General features: G+C 45.8%; 1 protein-coding gene across 1 annotated transcript in view; it reads left to right on the plus strand.

Moving 5' to 3' along the window:
• The window catches only part of LOC146853828 (membrane-spanning 4-domains subfamily A member 4A-like), a 146854-nt gene that overhangs the window by 42360 nt on the left and 76579 nt on the right, over positions 1-27915 (plus strand). Inside the window, exon 5 of the mRNA XM_085651816.1 lies at positions 18117-18233. Within this exon, the coding sequence (XP_085507942.1) occupies positions 18117-18233 (117 nt within the window). The remainder of the gene's footprint in view (positions 1-18116; positions 18234-27915) is intronic.

The raw sequence follows: 27915 nt of genomic DNA on the forward strand, positions 1-27915 counted from the left end.
TTATTAAATATTGCCTCAAAAATCCTTTCATGCAGTGCTCTTGGCTAACAACCCAGGATTGTCTAAAGGTATCACGCATAGCGTTGAGGGCCGCTGCAGTTATGTAGTTACTGGCAGCTTTATCAGAAGAGTTGTGCATTTTAGAATCTCTCCCCGCATTTTGCAAGGGTGCCCAAAAATTCTGTTATGCCAGTTTGCAACAATGCGCAGAGAACTCAACAACCATTGACACTTACTCTAAATCCAGAGCTCTAGTCCCAGGTCCATGAAAGCATAGTTTGCGGAGTCCACATTTTTTGACTTTGCATTCTGGGACTTGAAGTCCGGATTCTAAAATAGGATAAACAGGCCTACAAGCCCCGGATTGCAAAGCAAAAACTTGAACTGGATGAACTACTCACTCATGGATCAGGGTGCAGGAACCTTGATAGTTCTGCAAACCTTTAGCACAGGACAGCGCTCAGAAGGGGTCCTGGTTGTCTCTCTACATGCAAGACAGAGGCTGCCAGAGGTCAGGGATGCAGGACTCAGGGGCCGTTTAGGATGGGGGGCAGAGGGGGCATTATGTAGTGTGCCTGAGCTTTAGAGTGAACTCAGCTCTGATTCTATCAGAAGAGGAGGTAATATTCTACCATGCTAGTACAACCTGAACAAGAACCATCATATTACACAACAATCACTATACCTAATATTGTATCATTCCTCAGCAGATGCTCTCCGAGCCACACAATACTTGTGTGACATACCACATACATGCACAGCAGAGTGCATATATCCTAGGGAAAACATGGCTTCCAGTAATTGGGGAGTGGACGAATTTTACCAGGGTGAGCCCGTGAGCCTCCTCTCTAGAAGGGGAAAAATGCCTTTGGTCCGATTTACAACAGTGCTAAGAAACTGCAAGACCATAGAAGCAAGCACTATATAAATATGGAATTAATATATAGAATGGTGTGCGTGTATTAACGTTGCACACCTTAATATAGGTATGTGGCTTCACTGAGGAGCTGAACTTGCTCTGGCAGCACCCCACTGGTACTTTTAGCCTAAACTTTAAAAGATGAGGTATTACTAATAAAAAAGATCTTACATAGATCAAAGGGATGTGGGTTCTTCAAAAATGTGCCCAAAAGCATAAATCTGGCCCTGCAAAGGGGAGATGGTTGACACGGGTGGTGTGACTAGCACAAGGGCCACATTGTAAAGAGTGACCATTACAGATAACCAGCGGGATGCATTAGCAAAGCAGATTACCATGACCGTCCTGAAGTCCGCGTTTTAAACTGCAGATAGCCTGGTAAATACCACACCATTGGAGAGCCTGAATTTTTAGCAGCGTTGCTGGGTTGAGACTTGTATCCTGAATCAAGACATTGGTCTTCAGAGGTAATTGTACAGTGGGGGAAAAGTTCAGTCCCAATGCCCCTAAACGATAGTGCAGACTAACGGCTAGAGCAGTCAACCTCGAAGCTGGGGAACCGGGTTCGACTCTCGGCAGGGACGCTCAAGATCCTGTGATTTATCTCCCTGTGCCTACCAAAAAGGAATGTGTCGATCTGTAATGCAACTGGTGCTCAAGTAAAGTGCTCTGATACCTTCGTGTCGAGTTCGCGCTATATAAAACTCCCCTTCCCACCCCCCCAAAAAATAAAAATAAATTGTGCAATAGAGGAGTCGACGATATCTCCAATAAATGGGCTGTCCTGTAGCTCATGTTTACCACACCAGACTGACTCATTGTCACTCCACTGACCCCAATAAAGACACATCATCAGTTTTACAGTGTTTCGCCTTTAACATTTTGCTTAATTGATTAACTCACTCACCTCATCCAAGTAATCGAGGGGAGTTAAACAAGGACCGATGTTGAAGTAGTACTTTTGCTCCTGTAATGCTGGAATGACTTTAGGGCGGGTTCACTAGAGGCCCTCTCTGCTCGTGAAACAACCCACCTGCACCCATATACAGACGGGGCCAGGCATACACTCACACACCATCACATACACACATCAGCCCTGTTGCAAGGCAGGCTCTTCCCCTCTGACCGACTGCATTGGGCGCAACGCTTGGGGTGACACTGCTCTGTTAACCAAAGCGAATCACAAAGTGGTGTCACCCCTGACATCATGGTCCATACAGCATTCAGTGAGAGATGAGAGCTTGCCATGCATTGGGGTCATGGACGGCTGACTAGCGCGGACTGCCATCATACGAAGAGCCTGATGGTGGAGCAAATTATAAGTATTCCCATTGAACCCCACTCAAAGGGTAAAAGGAAATAGAGCAGTCACATCAGGACACAAAGCTCTCACCAGCAGGGCACAAGCAAGCGACCAATTAACCAGCCAGTCCAAGTAATGAACAATATCGCTACCCATACACCTCAGAAATACCAGCAGTACTGAGTGGCAGTGACCCCTCTTGAGCCCGTTGTAAATCCAACCAAGGATGGGGGCCCCCACACCCAGCATACAAATAACACCCACTTCCACACTGCCCTTCCCATATCTGTCCTTATGCTCTCAGGCGCTCTGCTAACTCCATCCTGGGCCACAACAGTCAGAGCCCCTGGGCAGACAAAATCAACAGCACTGGAAACCAGCACAAGCACGGCTGGCTGACGGCAGCAGGGGGAGGTGCGTGCCTCGAGCGACAGCAGGGGGGGAGGTGGGGGGCTGTGCGATTCCCTTGAGAGAGCAATAATTGCTACCATATGGTGGCGCTCGCTCCCACAAGTGAATCTCCAGATGTGCACGCGTTGCCATTGAAGGCAATGGAACGCGTGCACGTTTTTGGCTGAAAAGCCAAAGGTCTTTTTGCCTATGCAACGCATGCGCGCTGCGTAGGCGAGACCTAAAAAATGCCCATAGAAATTAGGATTACTTTGGACAAAGGAGGTAGAGCAGCCCTCATCCTGCTCGATCTTTTGGCATCCTTTGATACGGTTGACCACAATTTGTTGGCTTGACGTCTCGGGGCCATCGGGATCGAGGGGAGAGCACTTTACTTACTGGAATCTTTCCCTGCAGGGTGTATGCAAACAGTGGCCCTGGACCAATATGTCTCAAATCCCTTTTCATTTCCATGTAGGGTCCCGCAGGGATCTTCAGTTAGTCTAACATTGTTTAATGCTTATGTGACTCCCTTGACATCCCTGATTAGGTCTGTTGGCTTTGAATAAACATCTTATCTGGACAATACGCACATTGTGGTATAAATCTCTGCCAATGACAAGGGCACAGGCGAGAGATTTTATGACTGCATGTTGACCAGGTCTGGTGGCTCAGTGGACAAATGCGTCCACTGGAGGGGCCTGTGTTTGACCTCATGGTCGCAGATTCAAATCCTGGTGGGTCCACTCAGCCTTTGATCCATCTGAGGTCAATAAAATGAGTACCGATGGGTAACAATACACATCTGTTATTTGGCACCAAGATGCACTCTGCTGGGGTGATGCTATGAAGGAACTGCTGTCCTGTCTTGCTGACCTGCTGCCTGCTCTCCTTCTGGCAGGGAGAAAAGGACTGGACCTACATCTCTGGAACCCAGAGCCCCAGAGTAACTCTAAGGTCTAGCTGGCTGGCCTCCTGATCTGAAGCCTCAGGGACACAACAGGCTTCCAGCAACCTTGCATCTGCCCCTAGGCTCTGGTATCTGTGAGTATACCCCGTCAAGTGGAGCCACCCCAGTTGTGGATCCTTGGAAGTGGGCCTAAGATGCTGGACTGTCTCCGTGGATACAGTAGAACCTAAGCATTACCTCTGCTGCGCTGCGCAACCCCAAGCAGAACCGACTCATTGACAATAGTGTGTGGATTGGGACCGACAAGGAAACTCGCATCACCACCCTCAGCTCCTTCGGACCAACAGCTGTGCGACGCATCTTTGGCGCAGGTCCTCGCATACCCCATCAGCAGCAGCCTCTTTGACGATACCGTACTTCGCATCAAAGCCTTGCAGCTTTTCGGGACCGACGCATCACCCCGACTGTGCAGCGCATCCCCGATGCTAGACTTCGCATCGCAAGCACTAGTCGACGGGATCCCTGACGAAAATAGGGAATGACAGGAAACGCCTGTAGTGGTTACATATTAATGAATGATGTGCGGATAGCTGACCCAGAAACCATTGGACTAGGTGGTTGAGCAATAGCATAAAGAGTGGATGGTATGGCAGGGGCAGAAACTTAAAACATTGAAAGAGTAGCGAGGGAGGTTGTATATTCATGTGGTGAAGGCCACAAAGAACAGTGTGCACAGGATAGGTTTCAGGACTTTATTATAACGACTTTATTATGCACTGATAATAGAATCCAGCTCCAACAACTGCAAAGAGCTCCACAATATCTTCAAAGATTTGGCCACCTCCTCAGCAGCCACCAACACCATAACCCCATCACAGGATCTCTGCAACCTCTCCGACTTCTTTCACAACAAAATTCTCAAGATATATAGCAACTTTGACCCCCAACACATAACACCATCTGCCCACCAACTTAAAGTTTGACCAGCTGCTAAGAAACTGGAGCCCCCTAAACCCAAAAGACACTGCTGAAATCATGAAAACAATCTACTCAGGGGCGTGGTCTGGCCACGAACTAAAATGGCTGCTTGCTTTTGGAGCTTCGTCGAGAGACGGGCCCCGGATGGAGACAGTTGCTTCGGTGGTGTGACAGGTGTCACACCACCGAACACACCTACTGATGCCCGGCCAGGGATCTCCGAAGACCGCTGCAACCGCCAGCCCAACCTGACTCTTCTGTGACTGAGCAAGGCTGCGGGGCCTAGAGGCAGAAGCAAAGCCTTGGCTCTGGATTAGCAGCCTCACCCCTACCTCTGCAAGTGGTCCCCAGCTGCCGGCAGCCCAGCCCATGTGGCAAACCTGGTGAGCGTTGGAGACACATCGGGTGACCAAGGGCTTGTAGCCCGACCTAGACAAAGAACCCACTGTACCACAATCGAGGCAATGACAACTCATTTCCTAGACAGCCCGGTGCCTACACACAGCAGTACACCGACACCCATGGCAGCCGCAAGACCGCGAGGCCCTGGATTCGGGCCTACACCACGCGACTCACCGCTGGTAGGTGGGGGGCCATACTCCCCCCCTACACCTCACCGCCTCTCTCCTGCCATTCTGGGAAACGGGGACCCAGATAATAGGCGCACACAGGCACCAGAGTGAATGCCTAGGCCCAATTCCACCGCAGCACAGCAGCACTTTCCCCCACCATGCTACCCGGGCAAATGGCAGTGCATCTATGGTGTGGTGGGGGCCCATCGATCATCCGGCCCCCAGTCCCATCCACCACACCTCCTGAGGAGTCTAACTAGAGGTGGATTCAACCAAACCAGAGGCCGCAGACCCACGGATGAATCCTGCCTTGTCGCCCATGGCCCCACATCCTATACTTGCAGGAGCCCACCGGATCCCCATATAACCAAGTGGCATGAATCCACAGGACTGGAGTGACCCTCTATGCCCTACCTACGTGAGATAGGAGGATTAAATCCACTCTCCAGCCCTCTCATCCCCATGATTGCTGCAGAGGACCTTTCAATCCATCTCCTAGGGCCTCTAATGCCCCACAGACCACCTGCAGCCTCACACCCATCTGCCTTCCTGCCAGGAGGGCACTGCAGCAGACCTAGGTATATATGGGGCACCTATGTACTCTGCATATCTGACCAGCCTTTATGTTTGAACAGCTTGCCTGTTACGCTGGCAGTAGAGACCATAGCCAAAGAAGATAGCCTGAGGCTGGACCTTTCACGGTCATAACGAGTGGAGGGAGGCACTCCGGAAAAGAGTGCCTCAGCATAGTCACCATCCACTCATCCTAAAGGCCCTGATACTGCCTGCCTTCAAACCTCCCTGCCCAGGAGGCTATGCACTCACAGCAGCTAGGGACCTGCAGATACTCCACCAGCCTTAACATGCAGATCATCCAGGGGCGTTCCATCCTCCTACTGCCCGCCCTACAGCCATTGGAGGGCCTACAAGTACTGCTGACCTACAGTCTAAAACCAGGAGGCGCTGGTCAGTAGACACTATCCGGAATACCACCCCCTACTTGAGGCCGGACCTGTACCACGGGAGAGCTGAGTGCTCCAGAACGACCGCAGGCAAATGTCAGCTGGTACGGGCACGGGCAAAACTAAATGGCAGCTCCTCTTCATGGAAGATCTCAAACAGCCGCACACACTGGCAGCACTAAAGGGGCCCACTCCCCCCACAAAATCTGTGCCCAAGCCTCATATGACCACTGATCAGGAGAGTACCATGAAGCATATTCTACAGGGAATCTTGGTGGTGGGCCAGAGACCGGAAGGCATGGACGCTAACATATCTACCCTGACGGAGAAAACAAAGTCAATACGGCTAGACATTGTAGGATTTCAGACCCGCGTGGATGGGCTGGCTGGCCGGATGGAGGGTGATGGAGGGCAGCCTGGACAACATGCTGGACAGAGACCGAGAACTTCTCTTCCTCCGCATCAGGGGGGACAATGTCAGTTTTTTCAGATTTCCAGAAGCGATAGGGGGGTCTAACGTCAGAGGCTTTCTCAGAGACACTCTCCCAAAGCTCACGAGTGTCTCCTTTGAGCCTCCACTGGAAATGCAATGCGCTCACCGCATCGGCCCTCCACGCAAGGATCCTGTGGCACGTTCCTGACCTCTTATTGCCTGTTTCTTGCACCATGAGCAAGCTCGACAACTATTCTCGGTGGCACGGTGCCAAGGTACGCTCACATATGAGGGTCACGAAATATGCATGGGAGTGGATTTTTCCAGAGGGACCAGTGACCGCCGCAAGGCTTTTCTCGCCTTTGGCACAGTCTGCCCCAAATGGATATCAAGTATGGCCTCTTTGAACCCGCATGATTCCGCATCATTAAGGACGGCTCTCCAAAGAATTCTATGACCTGGAGGACCAGCGCCTTTTCTTGGACAGCTCTCAAATGCAGGACATGACCACCTCTTGCTCGTTAGCCGAGGCGACCCATAACACAGCACTTCCCCAACCCCACCTCCAGTGGACGGTCTCATACCAACAGTGGGTCCCAACATCGAGGCCGAGATCTCGACAGAGCAGCCTGCACCCATGGAGATAGAGTGCAGGCCTTCCAAGCGGTACCTGTCCTCACCCAAGATCAGGACAGGGACAAATCTCGCTTCCCTCTGAAACCCAGCCCCGCAACTGAATGATTGGCAAGGGACTTGTACTGTTGCCTCGCATTAGGAACGACCGGACCTGTGAATGTAAGACTGAGAAGAACGACGCCTGCCAGATGGCTGAGTATCACACCACCAGTCTTGCACACTTTGTTTACTGACTGCATTGATCATTGATATACCTGTTATAGGTATTATTGTTATCATTGTAATCTTTGTTTGATTCATATTGTACGCTTCGAGCCCTAATCTCCCACCATCCTCATCCTCTTTCTCATGAGATACCATCACTCACCCCTCTAGCATTCTGGACCTGTAGCTAGATGACAAATGGCACCAACAGGCCACTCCTCCCCCTGCATGCCCCAACCCGCCACTCCCCCTTCTCCAGGCACATCCATTGTCACCAAATACCCCTACCTGTTGCACTCTGGCCCCTCCACATCTGCTCACTATCTCAGGGAGCCTACAAACTGGAGGGCTAGGGAGTTACCCACCTCTCTACTTTACTGTACCTCTAGGAATTTGACAGCCTACTCTCTGTCCCTAGATGACAGTTGGAACTTCATCAGTCCTGCTCCACCACCTATAGGACCCCTGCAGATTCTCTGAGCCCCCTGCTCACATTGCTCACCCTGCCTACCTCCGCCAGCTTTTTGACCCAACTTTACCAGCGCCCTGCCGCCCAGATGGGGCCACTCAAATGGTACCTCTGCAAGCTTATACCAACGGTACACAGATCAGTGTTTGCAGTGCTGCATTTTTCTTAGTAGCAGTTACCTCTGATTGCTTCCCTTCCAGCCCCTCCACCCTCCTCCCCTCTCTTCACTTTTACACATATATTTACCCTCCTGATATCTGCACACTAGATACTGGTACCCATTCTCCATTTGACACTGACTGTTACACTTGAGCGTCCTTCCCCTGCGTGCCCGGGATATACCCATCCCCCCTTCCTTCTCCCAATTGTGTGACTCCTCACCTACCCACCCAATGTCCCCCCTATCCTGACAACTATTGTCCCCACCCATTCTTACCCCTCCTCCGTATCTCCAACCAGACTTAACTCCACCCCTACCCTTACAATATTGCTCCTGCTCGTAACTCTTGGCACTATCTCACCAACTAGCATGGCATATTTTAGTATAGTTAAAGTACAACCTCCTGTTACACCCCTCCTTCCTACACTTAATTGTTTAACATCCTCTCTGTAATACCACACGAGGGCTGAGATCCAGTCTACCACACCTGTCCCAGATATGTGTGCTTTTCACCTGCCGATGCTCCCACTCCTGGAACGTTAAGGTTCTCACGCACTACATCAAAAGAAAAAATTACTCTGCAGTCCAAAAGCGTACATATGGCTCTATTACAAGAGACACATTCAGATGCCCTGGAGTCTGACAAATTACGTCGAGACTGGGTAGGTAGGGTGATACACAGCAGTATAGCAGTAAAGACACCCTCCAACAGCGGGCCTCCCCGCAAATGCAGAGTTGCGATCCTGCTCTGTAAATTTCTGCCCGTCACTGTATCAAAGACATGATCCGACCCTGGTGACAGATACACATTTGCCAAACTGCACCTTGGAGATAACTCCTTATGCGTGGGATCTGTCTACACACTGACTGGGGCAAAACGGTTGTTCTTCCTTCATTTGAATCAATTATTAATGGAGATAGGAGCCTCACAATATATTATTGGTGGGGACTGGAAACTTGCACAAGACCCTGTCCTGGACTGAACAGGACCTTTAGACAGAGGCAATGACGCAGTAGGGCAATGATGAAAAACGTGATTTCGGACAACGGACTAGTAGATTACTGGCGACTAAGCCACCCAACAGACACAGAGTATACTTTCCCCTCCCCTGTCCAGGGCACGCATTCCAGACTGGCCTACATTCTCATCTCTCAGAGAACAGTCGCACTTGTCCAGGAGTCTCGAATACTAGAGGCGGCACTATCCAATCGTTCTCCAGCTACACTGTCCCTAGAGGTGGGTTTGGCTCTCCGGGACGCAAACCAAGGCGCATGAATATACAGCGTTACCGCACAACCCAGGGCAAATCCCAACTGAAAACTTACATCTCAGACAATAATAACTCAGTGCCCTCTCAGAGTGTACTTTGGGCTGCCGCGAAATCCACAGTTAGAGGTCAACTTATGAGAGCTGCCGCAGTAGCTAATAAACAGGTGGTTACCCGTAGGAAGGAACTGGAGAGGGACATTTCCTCTTATAACTGCCTCTACTCCACCCACCTCACCTTACATCACTGCAGACTCCTAGAACAAGCCTGGATGGCCCTTAACAGTCTTTTCACCTCTAAGGCCGAGTACGCTCGTCTACCGCTGAATAGGCGACATTAAAAACAGGGGGGAAAGGGCTGGGCAATTTCTGGTGGTCCAATAATGGCAACAGGGAGCTACCTTGGCCATTCCCACCATAAATTAGTCAGTTGGTGAGGTCCTTACCCGCTCCAAAGTCATTGTAAACGAGTTTGCCTCATTTTACAAAGCTCCCGGGGAGGCTTCCCTGCAGAATTTTACAGGTGGTCTGGGGAGCAGACTGTCGACACCTTGCACGCCGCATTCCAGGAGGCGGAGCAGACGTCCTCCCTAGGACTCCTATCCAATAAAGCGGTGATTGCCATCTTACCAAAACCTGGGAGAGACCCTCTACTATGTGGCAGTTACAGGCCAATTTCCCTACTAAATTGCGACATGAAAATCCTAGCCAGCATTTTGCCAGCATGTTTGAGTAAGGTTCTAACCTCTTTGATCCACCACACGTAGGTAGGCTTTGTACCAGATTGCTCCTCCAGAAATCATCTCCGCAACCTTGGCACATACCCTTTGGACAGCCAAGGACCTCCAGACCGATGTGTTGACTCTCTCCCTTGACTCAGAAAAGCGTTCAACCGCATTGAATGGGACTTCCTATTTGCTACAGTGGAACGCTTTGGTTTGGAAGACCAATTCATTGCCAAGGTGCGGTTGCTGTATGACTGTCCCACTGCCCAGAGACCCATTATTAGTCCAGATGAAATGAGTCTTCGAGAAATGGTCTAACCTGGGGTTCTTCACGTGGGGGAGAGTGCAGGTGATATGAATGGGTAAGTTTCTGCGCTCCACATACAGGCTTGGGATGCTCCTCATCCAGGTGCCTCTCATCATGCTACGCCTCATTGACTCCCAAATTCAATCCTTTGTACGGGGAACTTCGAAACCTAGACTAGCCAAGACCACACTGATGGGACGCTGTTCGTGCTGTGGCCTGGGCCTCCCATTGGTGGAGCATTACGCCTGTGCACTCCTAACTGGCATACATTTTGCCTGGTGTCCCTGACTCACCGAATGGGTCCACATTGAACGGGAAAAACTCTCTGCTGGCACAAGACTTTCTATTCTATATGGGGACCACCCTGTCAACAGGCCCTAGACACCATGTGCTACGCACTGTGCACAAGGCCTGGATGCATGCACACTACCTACTCGGGATAGACCCACGACTACATGAAAAAGGCAATGACGGTATACCCATTGACAGACATACTTTGTCTTGGACTCAATGGAAGGAAGCAGGCATTCAAACCTTAGATCAGCTCCTACTTAATGGCGATCTTAAATCATTTGATCAGCGAGATAGGAATTTGGCCTACACCTGAGACAAACTTGGCACTACATGCAAAAGCAGCACTACCTAAGTAGTTGCTTGGGCCCTCATCCCCAGTCCCTACAGTCCTCGTCGATAGTATTTTATCTGAATGTGTGGGGTTGCCACAAAAGAGTGATGTCGAGATTATATGGCACGCGCTCACCAACCTTTTCTTGCAACCCCTTTCACAAACTCTTCATGCCAAGTGGCACAACCGCCTACAGATCACCTATGAGGATGACGAGGCCCGTTGAAGTTCTGCCTGTCAAGACGTTACATGACTGGCACTGGACACAGACATAACTGAACACATCAGGACTTCTCCCCCATGAGAACTGCTGGCGATGTGTGTACACCCACTGCGATATAACACATATCATCTGTCCTACGATCCAACCCTTCTGGTTACACATCGGATCGGTCTTGAGTATCTCCATGCCAATACATCTACCACTTACCTCCTCAGTTATCCTCATCCACTACTTAAGAAACTCACCGAAACCCTCTCACCCACAGCGTGCCTCCTCGAAAGAGCCTTGGCCACAGCTAAGATATGTATTCTCCACCAGTTGAGGTCGCCAGTACCCCATCACAGGAGGCCTGGCTGGTGGCAATGATTCAAACAGCCTCACACAAAAGCGTCATTTACAACTTGCAGGACCAGACTGAGTTATTTTTACAGACGTGGGCACCCTTCCTCCGTGACAAGACCATTGACAGACGGATGTATGTCGTTACAACGCTCACTTTTACAACGCATGCACTTACAACGCATTTTTTACAACGCAACATCCACTACAACGCATTCCATTACATAGCATGACACTACAATGCATTTTTAAAAACTACCTTTACAACACATTCCATTACATCGCATACTACCTTTACAACGCATACCATTACAACGCATAATATTAAATTGCATTTAAGGTAAGTATTGGATAGTATAGGGGTAAAAATTACTATTCTAACTCCAGGGGGTGCAACAGTAGGGTAAGTGTTGGATAGTATAGGGCTAAAAATTACTATTCTAACTCCAGGGGGTGCAACAGTAGGGTAAGTGTTGGATAGTATAGGGGTAAAAATTACTATTCTAACTCCAAGGGGTGCAACAGTAGGGTAAGTGTTGGATAGTATAGGGGTAAAAATTGCTATTCTAACTCCAGGGGGTGCAACAGTAGGGTAAGTGTTGGATAGTATAGGGGTAAAAATTACTATTCTAACTCCAGGGGGTGCAACAGTAGGTAAAGTGTTGGATAGTATAGGGGTAAAAATTACTATTCTAACTCCAGGGGGTGCAACAGTAGGGTAAGTGTTGGATAGTATAGGGGTAAAAATTACTATTCTAACTCCAGGGGGTGCAACAGTAGGGTAAGTGTTGGATAGTATAGGGGTACAAATTACTATTCTAACTCCAAGGGGTGCAACAGTAGGGTAAGTGTTGGATAGTATAGGGGTAAAAATTACTATTCTAACTCCAGGGGGTGCAACAGTAGGGTAAGTGTTGGATAGTATAGGGGTAAAAATTACTATTCTAACTCCAGGGGGTGCAACAGTAGGGTAAGTGTTGGATAGTGTAGTGTAATATTATGCGTTGTAATGGTATGCGTTGTAAAGGTAGTATGCGATGTAATGGAATGCGTTGTAAAGGTAGTTTTTAAAAATGCGTTGTAGTGTCATGCTATGTAATGGAATGCGTTGTAGTGGATGTTGCGTTGTAAAAAATGCGTTGTAAGTGTAGTGCGTTGTAAAAGTTGCGTTGTAAAGGTTGTTCCCCTTGACAGACACCCTGCCCCAGGTTCTCCACCCCCTTGAGTCGTATTGAACTACATTGATTTGCGCAACTCACTATTGTTGTAAAACGGAATGCTTACTTCCCCTCCCCCTTCTAATTCATCCCCCACCCTCGGTACCTGCTTAATGAAGATGGCTGCCTCCCCTCCCCTCCCACCCTCACCCTCCCGCTCCTACCATACCTTGCCTCCCCCTCCCCAACATTTCCTCCTTCTTCCCTCCCTCCTTTCCCCCCCATTTCCACCCCACACCTCCCTCCCCCTCATGAACCGCACACCTCATCCCTCCTAGCTCTTCTTATGCTTTTACTACTCCCACCCCAACCCCCTTATTTTTGCCTTTTCGTCTTTCTTTCTGCCTCCACTACCCCCCTCATTTAACCTCCCTCCTCCCTCCCCAGACACGCGGACCCACTAAACTACACAACCCCCCCACGCTAGCACCAGACCCATCAGCCCTATCTTTTACCTCTTCGATCACGACACCACCCACCCTCCTAACAAAGCATAGGTGAATCACTGGCAGGAAGGACAGAGGGCCTCTCTTCTTTTCTCCTTGCTCTCCAACACGCTCTAGCCTCTGCCCCATCCACTGCCAGCACCATTCAACCCCCGGTGACCTTCTCACTTGCCCCACCACTACTCAATACAGGCGATGCCTCCTACTCAGGGTGCTCACCCCAACAAACTCACCCCCGAAAGCCCTAGACCCAACAGTCCTCGTCGTACATGACATATGGAGGCCAGACCTACATCAGAAAGACAGGCCCCCTTACCCTCCCCTTCCGGGTTACCACTATTGGATGTTAGTATCTCCTAGAGTATCTCTTAGTATCTCCCAGCTGTTCTTGGATATTGTCTCCCACTCTGTCTTCTGCTACTTCCCTCTTACCCCCCTCCCTTCTAAGCACTATGCATCATATCCTCCAGTCGATTACTGTTCAGAGTTCACACATCTAGCTGTTGGATGACACTCACCTATACTGTATGTCTCTTCTTTACTTAATAAACAATTTCAACACAATGCCATACCTGACTACCTCAACCACCGCCTTAACTTTCACCATCCAACTAGGCAACTTCGCTCAGCCACACACTGCCTTGTACAGATACAACACATTCACAGAAGCAAAACAGGTGGACTCTCCTTTCCTACATCACCGCCAAAACCTGGAGCAACCTTCCCCATCACATCAGGACCTCCCCATCTCTACTCGAGTTCCGCAAGAAACTTAAGACCTGGCTGTACAACTAGGACCTCCAATCAGACTACACATCTGCTCTAGCGCCGGATGTGCTATATGGTGACATTTTAAGCATTTCATTAGATCCATTTATATATTTTTTCACTACAACATATTTCCACTTCAGTCAAATTTAGCTTGTAATTCTGGTCAGAGGAAAATAAGAGTAATATTCTTTTACGTTAACCCACTTACGTAAAAACAGATGGAATTCATTTTTGTAAATCTTTAGGTCAATTGTTAATATTGTAAAGAAAGGAGATATGTTTTATTGTGTTGTAGGAATTTTCCTCTGTGATCAGTTGTCATGCCGCCACGGATCTCAATGAGGCCACTGGGTTCCAAGTGTCTCAATGACTGTTTACAGAGAGCAGGTGAGGAAAGTCCTGTAGCTGTGTTGGTGATGTATTAAACTTCAAGTACTCAACCTTTTCCAGTTTCCAGTGCTTACATCAAGCTGCATCCAGGTGCCCTATAAATTTACCCCCATAATGAAGTGACATCTTCAACTACAACAGTATGGAAACTGGGAGTAGAACTCGCCTGCTGAAAAGACTGCATTGGAATCAAGCTCTACATTCCAAGAAGAGTGCATGAAAGTGGGTGTTGTTAGTGGTGCACTTAAAAGGGTATATGCAGCAAAATGCTGGACAGCAGATACGTTTGAGAAAGGGACATTATTTTATTTGCATCTATAGAGGAGGTAGTACATGTCTTTATTTTGTGAAAAAGCTGTAAATCAACAAGAGCTTATCATGATAGCAAAGTAAACCAAATGAATACACAGAGCTACACATCATGTTACACCTACAGCCTAACACAATGACTCCCCCATCACCAAAGCTTGGTAAGAACATAAATGGAACAATATAACCATCCACAAAACACCTTGGCTTTGATTGCCATCACAGCCAAGTAATTGGAAACCATGTAAATGCACTTAGGTTGCTGACCCAAACCCCACTCCCTCTCAGTAATTCTTATTGTAATTTGTTTGAAATCAGATCTAAAAAAACTAAAACCGAAACTATTATAGAGTGGACTTGAATGAGAATGTAGTAACATAGTAACTACATAGGGTAAGCTTTTTGATCTTCGAGAAATGCATCAATATTGGAGAGAGGTAAAAAGTTCCCAGCCATGGAGCAGCGATGGAAACACCCTAACTAAATATTGTAGTTCACTGAAACAGAGTAACTTATAACTGACATATATTATTGCACCCCTTAGACCTGGACCGAATTACACAGGGACTAAAGGACAAACATCTTGAATGGGATCCAGCAAAGGTTAAAGTATGTTTTATTTGGAAGATGAATCCAATAACAGCAACCAAAAATGAGAGAGGTATGCTTACATTTACTATAAATCTACAATGAAAATGGTTGCAAAATAGAAAATAGTTTTTATAGTTGGGTAAGCATATTTTTGGAGGTCTAAAATTTGGAATGTTAATCTCATCAAGCCCGTATGTATGTAGTGCCTTAACAGCAAAAATATCATTTGAATTTCTTTTACTCTGAGCACTGATAAATCAATATAGCACAGATACAGATATGTTTGTTGGAACTTTCACCAAAGAATCCAAAGGAATGACCAAACATCACAACAGAAGCATGAAGATATACAATACTGAGGAACTACAACGATAGGAGCCTGGGTTCAAACTGAAACAACTACTTTGACACAGGACTCCCTTTTAAAAGATCTCATTGAGGGCGTGAACAGTCAGTGAGCATTCAAGGGTACAATGACATTGAGCTTCCACTATGAATGAGACACTCAGATGTGTTTACTGGGCACCAGTGAGAGGAGGGGGCATTATCTTGGACCTCGTGCCCCAGGGTGCCATGTTGCCACCAGGGCTGCTATGTTGTCATCAAACACAGTTGTTGATATATTAGACCACCAAGGAAATGTATATAGCCAGATATAAAGATCTGTTATGAAAATATCCTTGCCAGAATATTGTCTGGCACAAATATGTTTTTTTTTACTGTATTCGTTTGATTTTGTATCAAACAGTGAACACATTACAGGACAAGTTCAAGGACCACCCTTCAACAGCGGACAGTTAGAAGATGCAAGCAGGACATATCTCCTAATTCAGAGGGCAATGGTCATATTTTGTAAACTATATCACTCAGGATCTTAACACACAGGAGGCACAGTGCCTTCATAAGTGCAATGCAACATCATTTGTACCAATGCAATTGAGGGTTTACTACTGCGGACATAACAACATCCAACTTACTAATCACTGCATGAAGGTGTTGATGATGTCTAGTCCATAAAATTCTTTTCAGCACCCCCAGAGTTTCTCAAACTTGTGGGGCAGCCTCTACTTGCTTACAGCACTGAGCCAATTCGTCCTTGTGAGCTGTTGCTCTCTGCTCGGTATCAGTGAGGACACCCATAGTACTTTAAATATTATTTACAAAAAATATTTTTTAACCCCTCCATGGCTTACATCCAATGCGATGAATCTTTGCCGTTGTTTTGGAGAAGAGTAGAACCAAACATCACATAAATCATAATAACAATCACTAGTCTATTTTCAGTCAAGAAAGAGAGTTTGGTATAAGTTAAAGGTTTTTAGTAATCAATGTTTTTTAAATAAATCACTGTATTCGATCACAATATAAATTAATCAAGTTTAGTCATTAGACTCTTGTTAGAAGTCAATAATCAATCATTAAGCAATAAATTGGATAAAAAATCATTAAGTGCGTTCCATAAAGTTAAGAATCCCTATTCTAAGAATATGGGAGAAAGGTGTCAATGAGAACCCACAAATAGTGCTAGTTCGAGAGAGTGTTAGAAAAGCATAAAGCTTCAGTATTTAAGTCAGCTCAACTAGATCAAAAATATATCAAAGCAGGATGTCCCATAAAGAGAGGTTCTAGAAACTCAGTAGAGTCTCAAAGCAAGTGTCATTAGGCCGGAATAAAAATGTATCCGGAAAAAGAATGGTCTGGAAAGCTTGTAGTAACCTACTCTAGATACACGTACTTAACTAGACATCACATTCTGAAGCTTTGCAATTTCATCTCCTTTCATCTCCCATCAATCATTCAGCGTTTGATATACCCCTGGAACAGGGGCGGCTCTAGGCTCATGGTGGCCCTGTGCAGGGAGCGTAGGTAGGGGGCCCCGGAAGAGGGGGTCCGGGCGGGGAGGACTCAGCCGGAGGCTGCCAAATCCCTGCCAGGGGCCGCCACGAATATGTATTGTATCCGATTCCTCATGGCGGCCCCTGGGCTTTGGCGGCCCTGTGCAGGTGCACAACTTGCACATGCCTAAGGCCGCCCCTGCCTGGAAACACGGTCACTACTCATCTTCTTGCGATGCAACATTCCACAAACAGAAATGTTAAAATTGCAACTAAATCGTAGCAATTATGAGTTCATGTGGGTCTTGTCCAGGTCAAGTTTCCCAATTATTAAACTATATTTTTGACTTTCTGAAATATCAGGTTTATGCATTAGCTAAAAATGATCTTAGTAGAAATCGAAACATCTGAAAGGATGAAAAGAAAAAACACATTTCAGCACATCCGCTATTTATTAAAAGAAAAGTAAGTTAAAAAGTCAAGCTCGTGTTTTAAATGCTGCATCTTTATATATGAACTCATCATTACCCCATTAAATGGCAAAAACTAATCATGAGTTAACAGTGATCTTTGTGCAAATAGTAACATTCTGCAGAAATATATGAAAACATTACGCAACTATTATTTATTAAAAAACATGTTTTTGGAAAGCTCAAGAATTAAACAATTTATGCATGTTTTAGCATGATTAGTCAAGTCAGCTCTTCAAGCAGCGTTGCTTTAGCCATTTGAGGCCCATTTACGAGTAAATATGACTGTTAACTGCATTTTCATCCATCTAAACACATTATTTTATTTAAAGCTTATACGTTAATTCTGCACATTTATTATAAACTATATTATTTTCTTATTATTTTCAAAACAGCTCTCTCATAAGCAATACGAAAGACATGATATTGACTTCAGATGACAGTTCTGAACATGATATTGTAACGTACATCCAAACATGTGGTGGCAAACCATGCTACGATTCTTCCCTTAAAATAAATACAATATGGTCAACTGTTCCAAAGACTATGGTGAGATAGAGCTTGAGGTCTTTCACAAGTTGAATGTTCGGTTTCTCAGTGAAACAGACTTCCCTATTAGAGATACCTCAATTCTTTCCATTCTAATCATCATTCTTTCATTGCAGGTAAAAGGCAGTTTGGGGATGAATATTGTCAGCACCATCTTTGCTGGCATCGAAATAATTATTGTTGCAATCGATATGGGAATTGATTCACCCATTCACTGCCCATCTGAATTTTGTGTAAGTAAACCATATCAAAGTCAGATATTACTATAGTGGCTGGGGCTTTCGTATGCTTCTTTGTTCTTACATCAGCTTGTTTCATTATTCATTGTTTCCAAATTTTACATATTAAATTAATGCTAAGCTGTTTCGTTTAGAGCTGGGCGGATGTGGAGTATCAGCAAAAAAGCCATATGTACTGCTTGTCCTTCCACCCCATTTAGAGATGAAGGAAGAAGAGAGTTTGCACCAAACTCTTGACCTGCTGGCTTGTCTGTCACTAGGCTGGCAGGGATTAGAGACATGCCTTTGTAACGAATATGTGCCGTAATCCCGCAGTCTTTTTGTCCGCAGTGAATCACAACACGGTTGTTATAACGACCGCGTTGTGATTCCACATACCATTACTCCGCAAGTCGTAACAACGACTTGCGGAGGGGGGTGTTAGATGTTGGAATAGTATAATTTACTATTCCAACTCCAGTCTGGATTATTAGTAGTGATAAGTAGGGACTTACCACTAGTAATAAGGCCAAAAATATGATAAAAGGGTCAGTAAAGGTATCAATAAAGTATTCCCTGGTTCAACCCTTGGTAGCTGGCTGCGAGCAGGCAGGCATAACTTAGGAGACAGGTGTGTAGAGCATTTAAAAACAACAATACATTAAATAAGTAAGACAGAAAACACAATAAACACCAATTTATAAGAATAGATTATATTTTTATTAACAAATAGACACCAAAATGACAAAAACTCAATGTAGGGATCCAGAGATGTGAATTTTTAAAGAATAAACACTTTCTAGTGCTTTAAAACATATAACGCCACTCTGGGACATCTGGTCGTGTTTGACCGGATCTAAGGCAATGTTTGAGACCAACCGCAATGGAGCCCTACATTAAGCAGGAGGACTCAGTCAAAACTATACCATCTCACTTAGAATCTTTACTGGAGGATTTTTCTCTCGACTTCGAGCAGTCCCCTTCAGTTGGCTGATTTCTATGCAATGTCGTCTGATTTACTTTTCACAAGGTCTTGGCCAAATCCTGGAAGTCAGGAGCTACAGAGCTTTCGACAGGACAAACTTGAAATCTAGGTTGGGTCGCAGTCGACGTCGAGTCGGTCACCTTATGGAGCTTTTTCGCAAAAGTTCTCAAAACTTCACCAAACATCTGGAAGTCCTTTCAGAAGGTCTCCTTGTAGGTTCAAAGTGTTCAAAACACTAATCCAAAGGTCTGTAATCTCCTAGATGGTCTCTAGGATGTCTGGAATACAATTCCACCTGGAATACAATGCACCTGGCCAAATCCTTAAAAGTCCACTGGGAGAACTCCAGGATGGGGATCTTTGGGGATGGGATTCTTGGTGGAGATGATGCAGGTGGGCTCTGTTAACATGTATTTCACAGGGAGTCCACTCCACTTCTTAAACTTTCAGAGTCATGCAAAGTCCTTTTGGTGCAGAGTCCAACTGCGTGCAGCAGGTACAGTCCATATGAGTGCAGTTTGCTTGGTGCAAGCCAAGTAGTCAGCAGTCCTTGTTCTTCTTGTCTTCTTCAGGTAGCAGATCTGGGGAGCTATGCAGCTCTTCCATATTTATGCACAGTTTCTGGACATCAAGCAGGATGGCACCCCTGACCAATGAGATAGAAGGTGCAACTCATGTGTGGCATATACGTGACCCAGAAAGCATAATTCTCTCAAAATCCAAAATGGAGAAAGTCTCTCCAAAGGAGCTGGATCAGGCTGACCCAACCTACTGGTTTGGCTAGTCTTCCTAAACACTCCCAATCCATCCCTCTCCTAATCTAATTACAGAAGCTCCTGTGTGGCTGCGGTGGCAGGATGTGGGGGTGTTCCTGGACTTCCCCAAACTATCACTCTCCCTTTGAAGACCAGTTTGGCCACCTCACCCCCCTTCCTGCTCTCTGCTCTGCAACCTGTACTTCCCCCACCCACAGGAAAGTCATTGTTCCCCTGACAGAAAAATTTCACACCTTATTAAAGCAGTCTGGGAACAGGCTGGTCAATAATGAGAGAGCAGCTGGAACGCTGGATCTTGGCTCACAGAAACTTCTTTTCTATAATAGTTATTATACATCTAACAGTGGCAAGTTGTTGAATTTATCTTAACTATTATTTTGATACCTTGAAGTTTAATTTTACATGGCTCCTATCAATAGTTATGTGTAAATAAAATATTACAGTGTCAGCCTATGGAGCCGTTCTTTACAATGGAGAGAACAGAAATGGCAGTTTTTTACTCACTAGGGCTTATAAAACATCTTTTATAATGTCCCTGTTTATATTTACCATAGAGTATTTTAAATGATGTCATCATGAACTATGCTGATTTATATAACTGATAAAGTTCACAATTACCAACCATGATTTCTCATTATAACAGGTTTTGAGATTTGTGGCAACCATACAGTGCCTAAAGAAAGATCAATGTTTGTCTTGATAAAGATAGAAAAGTATTAGAACCATCAAAACGCGTCGATGCCCATTTATAACATAATCTGTGGAACAAGTCTACCTTATAATAATTGAATGTATCCAAGAGTAGTTCATGAAGTGTTCTGATGGGATATGTTAACTTGTGACAAAATATAGTGTCTTTATGTTTCTCTCTTACCAAACGGTGTTATTGTTGTAGATTTCTGGGGCCTAGTATGAGCATGTAACTTTCTATGAAATTGGACATTTGTATTCATTTGTTTTTAAACAGTGTTTTTTGTATTTTAACCATTTTTGTGATATAAATATTTTAATAAAATATATGATTTTAACAATAATAAGGTAAGTGTTGCTTGGGCTCTTTGAGGCATTAGGATGCATTAGTGCTGTGTTTTAGTTGTACACTCGCTCTATAGGGTTGAGCACTGGTTGAAGTGTTAACCTCTACCACTCCACCAAGGGAGTTTTCCTTTCCTACATACATTTACAAGGCACCATAGCCCTGGGGCACCTTAGGTGTGACTTATATGTAAAACTAAAGCAATTTGATACTTTGGAAGTACCTTTAATTCCAAAATCAAACTTGCAGAGCCAAGGGCAAATTCAGAGACAGTTACTACCAGTACCTAGCAAAACAAAACAAGCATTGGCATAGCCAATAGGTCTCGCCTTTGGAACCTTATAAGTGTTTAGCCATGCAACAGTTGATGTTGTTGCACCAAGGATATTGTGCTGCATAACTAAATACTTTTAAGGTCCCAAAAGCAAGACCTATTGGCTATGCCAATGCTTGTCTTCCTTTCACTCTCTCATGCCCTGGTTCAAAGACTGATGATGGAAAAGAAGTCATTCTCCAAAAACTAGTGTCTACAAACTGCAAACACACGCCCAAATTAAGCACTGAAATCATGCAATGTAATTTCAGAGGTCTCCCTGTAAACATCTGCACCAAAACCAACTGCCTCTTCAGAAAGAGCCTAATGGGGAAAAGTCTGTTATCACAAAGACTTTAGCACACCTAGCCTTTGCCACGAAGCGGCACAGCCACCGGGTTGGTACACCGTCTTTATACCATCACATTATAATACAAATGCTGACAGTATGCATGTCAAGACAATGAAATTAAGTGTTGTAGCTGACTACTGCACTGGTATTTTCCTACCTCAGTGCTAAAATTGACACACAACACCGGCTGAAGTAGAGGCCCTCACAACCCTGATAAGGAGGCCATCCCTGATAAGCCCTCTACATTTCAAGCGTGAGTCCAAAAGGTGTGCAAGGGTTAACAGAGCTTTTAAAGACTTTCCCCTCTCTTTTGGGTTACAATACAGGGTTTGCGCCAAGTTCGCCAGCAAACATACCTGTACTAACAGTTCCGTCGATCCTGGCATAAGTCACTCCGCCCCATCTCCGAATTTCCTTAAAAGGTGTAGCAGACACAGGTACCAAATAAAACCAGCACAAGCGCGCGCCTCGCGCGGCAGCAGGGGGAGGGGGCCTGCGCGATTCCCTTGCGGGAGCGTGCGACCATATGGTGCCACCATATGGCGCCGCGCGCTCCCGCAAGGAAATCGCCAGACGTGCACGCGTTGCCATTGCAAGCAATGCAACGCGTGCATGTTTTTGCCCCCAAAGCTGTGCCGATGGCATTAGGTCTCTCTCCTAAGCAGCGCATGCGCGCTGCGTAGGCGAGACCTAAAAAATGGGGGTGATCACGGCATAACGGATGCCTTTCCCACAGAGGGCTATATTTCAGCTCTTCGAGGAACATTTAATGGTAACTATACATTTTATAAACATGTGGAATTATCTGAACCAGGATTGTCCAATGAAATTTCAGGAGGGCTGGATTCAGGTAAGAATTTCCGAATATCCCCTGACTCTGTAAAAGGTTTTCAATTTAATTATATGTAATTTTATCTTCTATCGATATCCTGACCATATCTCCTGTACCTATTCACCATTGAGTTAAATCTATTTTCAGATGCAAGTTCTATATTATATATATTTATTTTGTTGAAAATGCATAGAAAGATACAAAGAGTACAAATGAATGTGAAGAAGATTTCTCAACTGAATGCAGCAATTAAAAGATGAGGAAATTTGTGCAGATTAAAGAGGCTTTGTTGCAAATACACAAAGGCTGAATGACCATGTACATCAATGGCAGAGGCAGGCCCTACAGTAGTTTCACTACCAGGACATGTACATCTAAACTGTACATGTCCCACCTTTTACATGTAATGTACCCTGCCCTCTGGGCTGTCCAGGGCCTACCCTAAGGGTGACTTGCATGTATTAAAAGGAAGGTTTGGACTAGGCAAAAGGTTTATTTTGCCAGGTCACAATGGCAGTTTAAAACTGCACACACAGGCTGCGATGGCAGACCTGAGACATTTGCTACCTAAGTGGATGGCACAATCAGTGCTGCAGATCCACTAGTAGCATTTAATTTACAGGCCCTGGGCACAGGTAGTGCCACTTTACTAGGGACTTACAAGTAAATTTAATAAGCCAATTGGGTATAAGCCAATGGTATGATCACTGGGGTATGCAGTTCCTAGTAAGTACAGAGTGTCTCCTTAGGTCAGTTAGGTTCCACAGAGTCTGCGGGGAGCATTACTCTGTACAAATGCCCTCACACACCTAGATAGGTGTCATGCTTCATCATTGGGCTTTTACTCCACGTTGGGCCGGTGCTGCAATGCCCGACGGGCACCCTCAATGGGGGCTCCCTTTCCCGGAGATCTTTTTATAAGCCGCATGGTGAAGTGTGGGTGTGTGGGTCAAATAGTAGATTGGTGTATGTAAAGTAAATATGTGAAAGAGTGAGATACAAATAGCACAGGAGGTACTCTACACAAATATTTTAATGATCGAGTCGTACTGCCTATGTTAAAATACGTGGTGCTACGTACTAGAAGTGATTATCTAAGGTAGCTGAAGGTTGACATCTTTCAAGCCTAATTTAGTCATGTGAATCGTCTAGCGGGTTTTCTTCAGGACCATAAAAACAAAATCTACACAGTGACTGGAGTTTCGATATATGAATTCATTTGTGTTACTCCCAGCCACCTATACTTCTTTATGTATCAATATAAGTAAATCAATTTTTGAGAAGACCCACTGACGGTATAAATCAGGACTACTCGAGTATTTTGACTGGTAGCACGCTTATTAGTGTGGAACTTCTGTATATCAGCACACTGGAAGACCTACTCACGCTGGATTTCCGAGGTTCCCGGCATGAATAGGTCTTCCAGTGTGCTGATATACAGGAGTTCCATGCTAATAAGTGAAAAATAACTGAAAAATAGCTTCAACTGGTCTAGACAATTGCTCTGCTCTCAGAATCAACAGGGATCCCCAGTTTAAGTGTGAGTCAAAAGGCAGCCCTAAATAATTAAAACTCACTACTTGAAGACAGTGGTGCTGTCTATAAAATGGGGTTAATCTTCAGATCTAGAGTGGTCATAAACTCAAAAAGTCATCAATTGCTCTGTGCATACTGTTTGCCGTCCGACGCCTTCATCTGCGTATAAGAGGGTTGGAATTAACCGATTATCCCCCTCAGGAAATCTAGTTTCTTCTGTAATAGATGATCTTCTAGGCCATTAATATAGATGAGATATAAAAACAGGGCTAGAATACAGCCCTGGTGAACTCCCTGGTTACAATAGATGGATTGTGTGCATTCCCATCTCGGGCCAAAGCAAATCTTAGGCGAGGTGCCCCAATGAAGACGGCATTATATTATAATTACAGCCTCTTCCACCCCGAGATTTTCAAGAATCACCCATAATTTGAAACTATTAACTGTGTCAAATGCACATAACAAGCCCATAAATGCTAAATCTAGAGATATTTTGTGGCTCTGGTGTAGTTGCCAATTAATAGGGAGAGATTCAGAAATTGTTCAACAATGCCTAAGCCTTGTCTAAAACTGTATTACACCTCAGAAAGAATATTATTTGAGTTGGCCCACTCCTCCAAATTCCGCTGAAAGAACCCTGCCTAGAATCTTTACTGTGAAATTCAGTAAAGATATTGGGCGATAACAGTGTTGTTCCTATCTTCCTTTTTAAAAATGGGGACTATTATAGCTTCTTTCCACGTTTTATGTTATGTTCTGTTAATATAATTTACTATAGCGCTCTACTCACCCGGGGGCATTTGGCGCTGTTTCAGAATCCTGACCGGAAGTGTGTACCAAAATGAAATCAAAATAAGTGTGCTTTTAGTAATTTCCTAAATTTACCATATGTAGGGATGGATCGCAGGGTTAACGGAAATTTGTTCCAGTATTTTGGCGCAAAATATGAGAAGGCCTTGCCCCCATGCGTGTTTGGCAGATACGAGGGACACACAGTAAGGCTTTCTCGTTGGATCTAAGGTTTTGAGTTGGGGTATAGGCTGTTAACTTTTTTTGAAGGTAAAATGGACCTTTGCCTTTTAAGTTGTTGAAGGTAAAACAGCAGATCTTGAAATGGGAGCGTTTCTTCACTGGAAGCCAGTGCAGTTCCCTTGTTAGGGGCGCTGAGGGAGTTCCAGAAGGGGGCTTCAGAGTGAGCTTAGCTGCCATGTTCTGGATCACCTGGAATTTGGAAAGCAGTGACTCATTGGCTTCTGCTAGGAGAGCATTTCCATAAGTCAGTCTGCTAATCACCATGGCCTGGACCAGCGTTCTCCGAACTGTCATGGGGAGAAAAGGAAAGATTCTGCGCAGAAGACGTTGATTGTAGTAGAAGGCGCTCGTTGTTGCCGCGATCTGATCTTTCATCGTAAGAGCTTGATCTAGTTTTATGCCTAAATTCGACCAGATGGAGGAGGCTTTACCCATCAGCATAATCTCTGGATTGGGCTGAAGACAGTTCTCCATCATTCAGCTGGAGATTGCTAGCACTGATGGATAAAGTTTTTTTGCTGTTATCAGGTCTTGGCCTAGAGTCAACATTAGCTGGGTGTCATCAGCGTAAGATATCATCTCAAAGCCAAAGTGTTCTGCAATCTTTGCTAATGGGGCCATATAGATATTGAACAAGGTGGGGCTCAAACATGAGCCCTTGTCCAATCTCATTTCACATGATGAGTATGGGCCCTGGATGACGGTTTGCTGTCTACCTGTTAAGAAATGCTGAAGCCAATTTAGTGCCACACCCTGTACACCGATTTCCTGCAGCTTTTCTAAAAGCCTTGGGCGAGAGATGGTAACAAAGGCTGCAGAGAGAACTAATAATATCAGTATTACAGGTATTCCTGCATCAACCCCCAATCTCAAGGAATCGGTCACGGCCAGAAGCGCCGTCTCTGTACTGAACCTAGGGCGAAAGCCCGATTGTGAGAGATCAAGAATATTGTTGGACTCAAGATAAGATCACAACTGCTTATTTATTAGGCCTTCCAGCTGTTTGCCCAGAAGAAGTAGCAGGGATATTGGGCGGTAATTACCAAGAGATTGTTGATCTAGCGTTGCTTTCTTTTAGTATAGGCTGTACATATGCTGCCTTCCATTCTGTCGGTATTTTACCTGTTTTTATTGAGCGGTTTAAGATCTCCTGGATCATTGGGGCGCAACAGGTAGCCAGAAGAGATATTATTTTTGGTGGGCAGAGATCCCAGAGGGACACAGACTTGGCTGTAGCCAGCGAACTGTGTATTTCTTCTAGTGTGGGAGGCTGGAACCTGTCTAGTGTACATAGGGGAGCTTCACGTGGAGGCTAAAGGGCCAGTATTCGCAGCTCTAAAAACATTCGTGAGCAGAGGGGCCCATAACTCAATGTTTATTTTTAACAGGTCCAAAGGAACTCTGCCTGGACACAGAGCTTTCAACATTGGCTGATCTTAATGGCTATGATAAAATCATTAACACTGATAGTGTGGCTAAACTGGAAGGCCGATTCCATGTCTCTAGCAGGGAGAACCTTATTGTAAGTAAAGTACTCAACCCAGGGTCTAGCCGAAATTAGACCGTCTATCTTATAGGAAGGCCCTTCTGTGAAAAATACACGGGTCACAACCTCCCAAAAAAGTATTGCATCTCTGGAGGGCCCTGCAGTTAAGTTGTACTAGGCGAAAGCTCCTAGTTCATCCTTCCTATCTCTCAGAGCAACTTTATAGACCGTAGGTGTTATTCTAATATTCCCCAAATTGTTCAGGAAACCCTTTAACCCGTTCTGTGCCCATGACGAGCTGGACTCGTCATGGAGCACAGTCGCGCTGTGCCCATGACGAGTCCAGCTCGTCATGACACCCACCCACGGGGGAAGCACTGGCACTCCCCCGTGAGTGTTCGATTTTTTTTTTTTTACTGGGAAGGCAGGGGAAGACCTTCCCCTGCCTCCCCCCGGCCCCCACCCCGCGTCATCAATGACTCAGTCACATTTCCCACCTCCCAGCATTCCCCTGGGTCTCCCGGTAAAAATGGTGCCTCACTTGTGTGGGAGGCCCAAGTACCCGCGACAGGCAAGGGCCCAAAACGTAGTGATGCGACATCAACATTGCCTATCCCAAATGTCGCATCACTACGTTTTGGGCACTTGTCTGTCGTGGGTACTTGGGCCTCCCACACAAGTGAGGCACCATTTTTACCGGGAGACCCAGGGGAATGCTGGGAGGTGGGAAATTTGAGTGAACCCGGTGATGCCACAACTTTCCCACACAAAAATGTGTGAAAAAAGTGATTTTTTCAGCTAAAATTGAGGTTTGCAGGGGATTCTGGGTAAGGAAACGTTGGGGGATCCACGCAAACCATACCTCTATGGAAGTCCCTGGGTGTCTAGTTTTCAGAAATGTATCGGTTTAGTAGGTTTCCCTAGATGGCCGCCGAGCACCGGGCCAAAAACCCAGGTGACCCCCCTTGCAAAACCAGGTCGTTTTGAGGTAGACAATTTTCATGTCGCCTCAATACGTTTTGGGGCCTTGCCTGTCGCGGGTACTTGGGCCTCCCACATGAGTGAGGCACCGTTTTTATCGGGAGACCTGGGGGAACGCTGGGTGGTAGGAAATTTGTGTCAGCCCGGTGATGCCTCAACTTTCCCACACAAAAATGTGTGAAAAAGGTGATTTTTTCAGCTACATTTGAGGTTTGCAGGGCATTCTCCGTAAGGAAACATTGGGGGATCCACGCAAGCCATACCTCCCTGGAATCCCCCGGGTGTCTAGTTTTCAGAAATGTGTAGGTTTGGTAGGTTCCCCTAGGTGGCGGCCGAGCACCGGGCCAAAAACCCAGGTGACCCCCCTT

This window comes from Triturus cristatus, chromosome 4_1 (genome assembly GCF_964204655.1).
Source record: "Triturus cristatus chromosome 4_1, aTriCri1.1, whole genome shotgun sequence".
In the NCBI taxonomy this organism is placed as follows: Eukaryota; Metazoa; Chordata; class Amphibia; order Caudata; family Salamandridae; genus Triturus; species Triturus cristatus.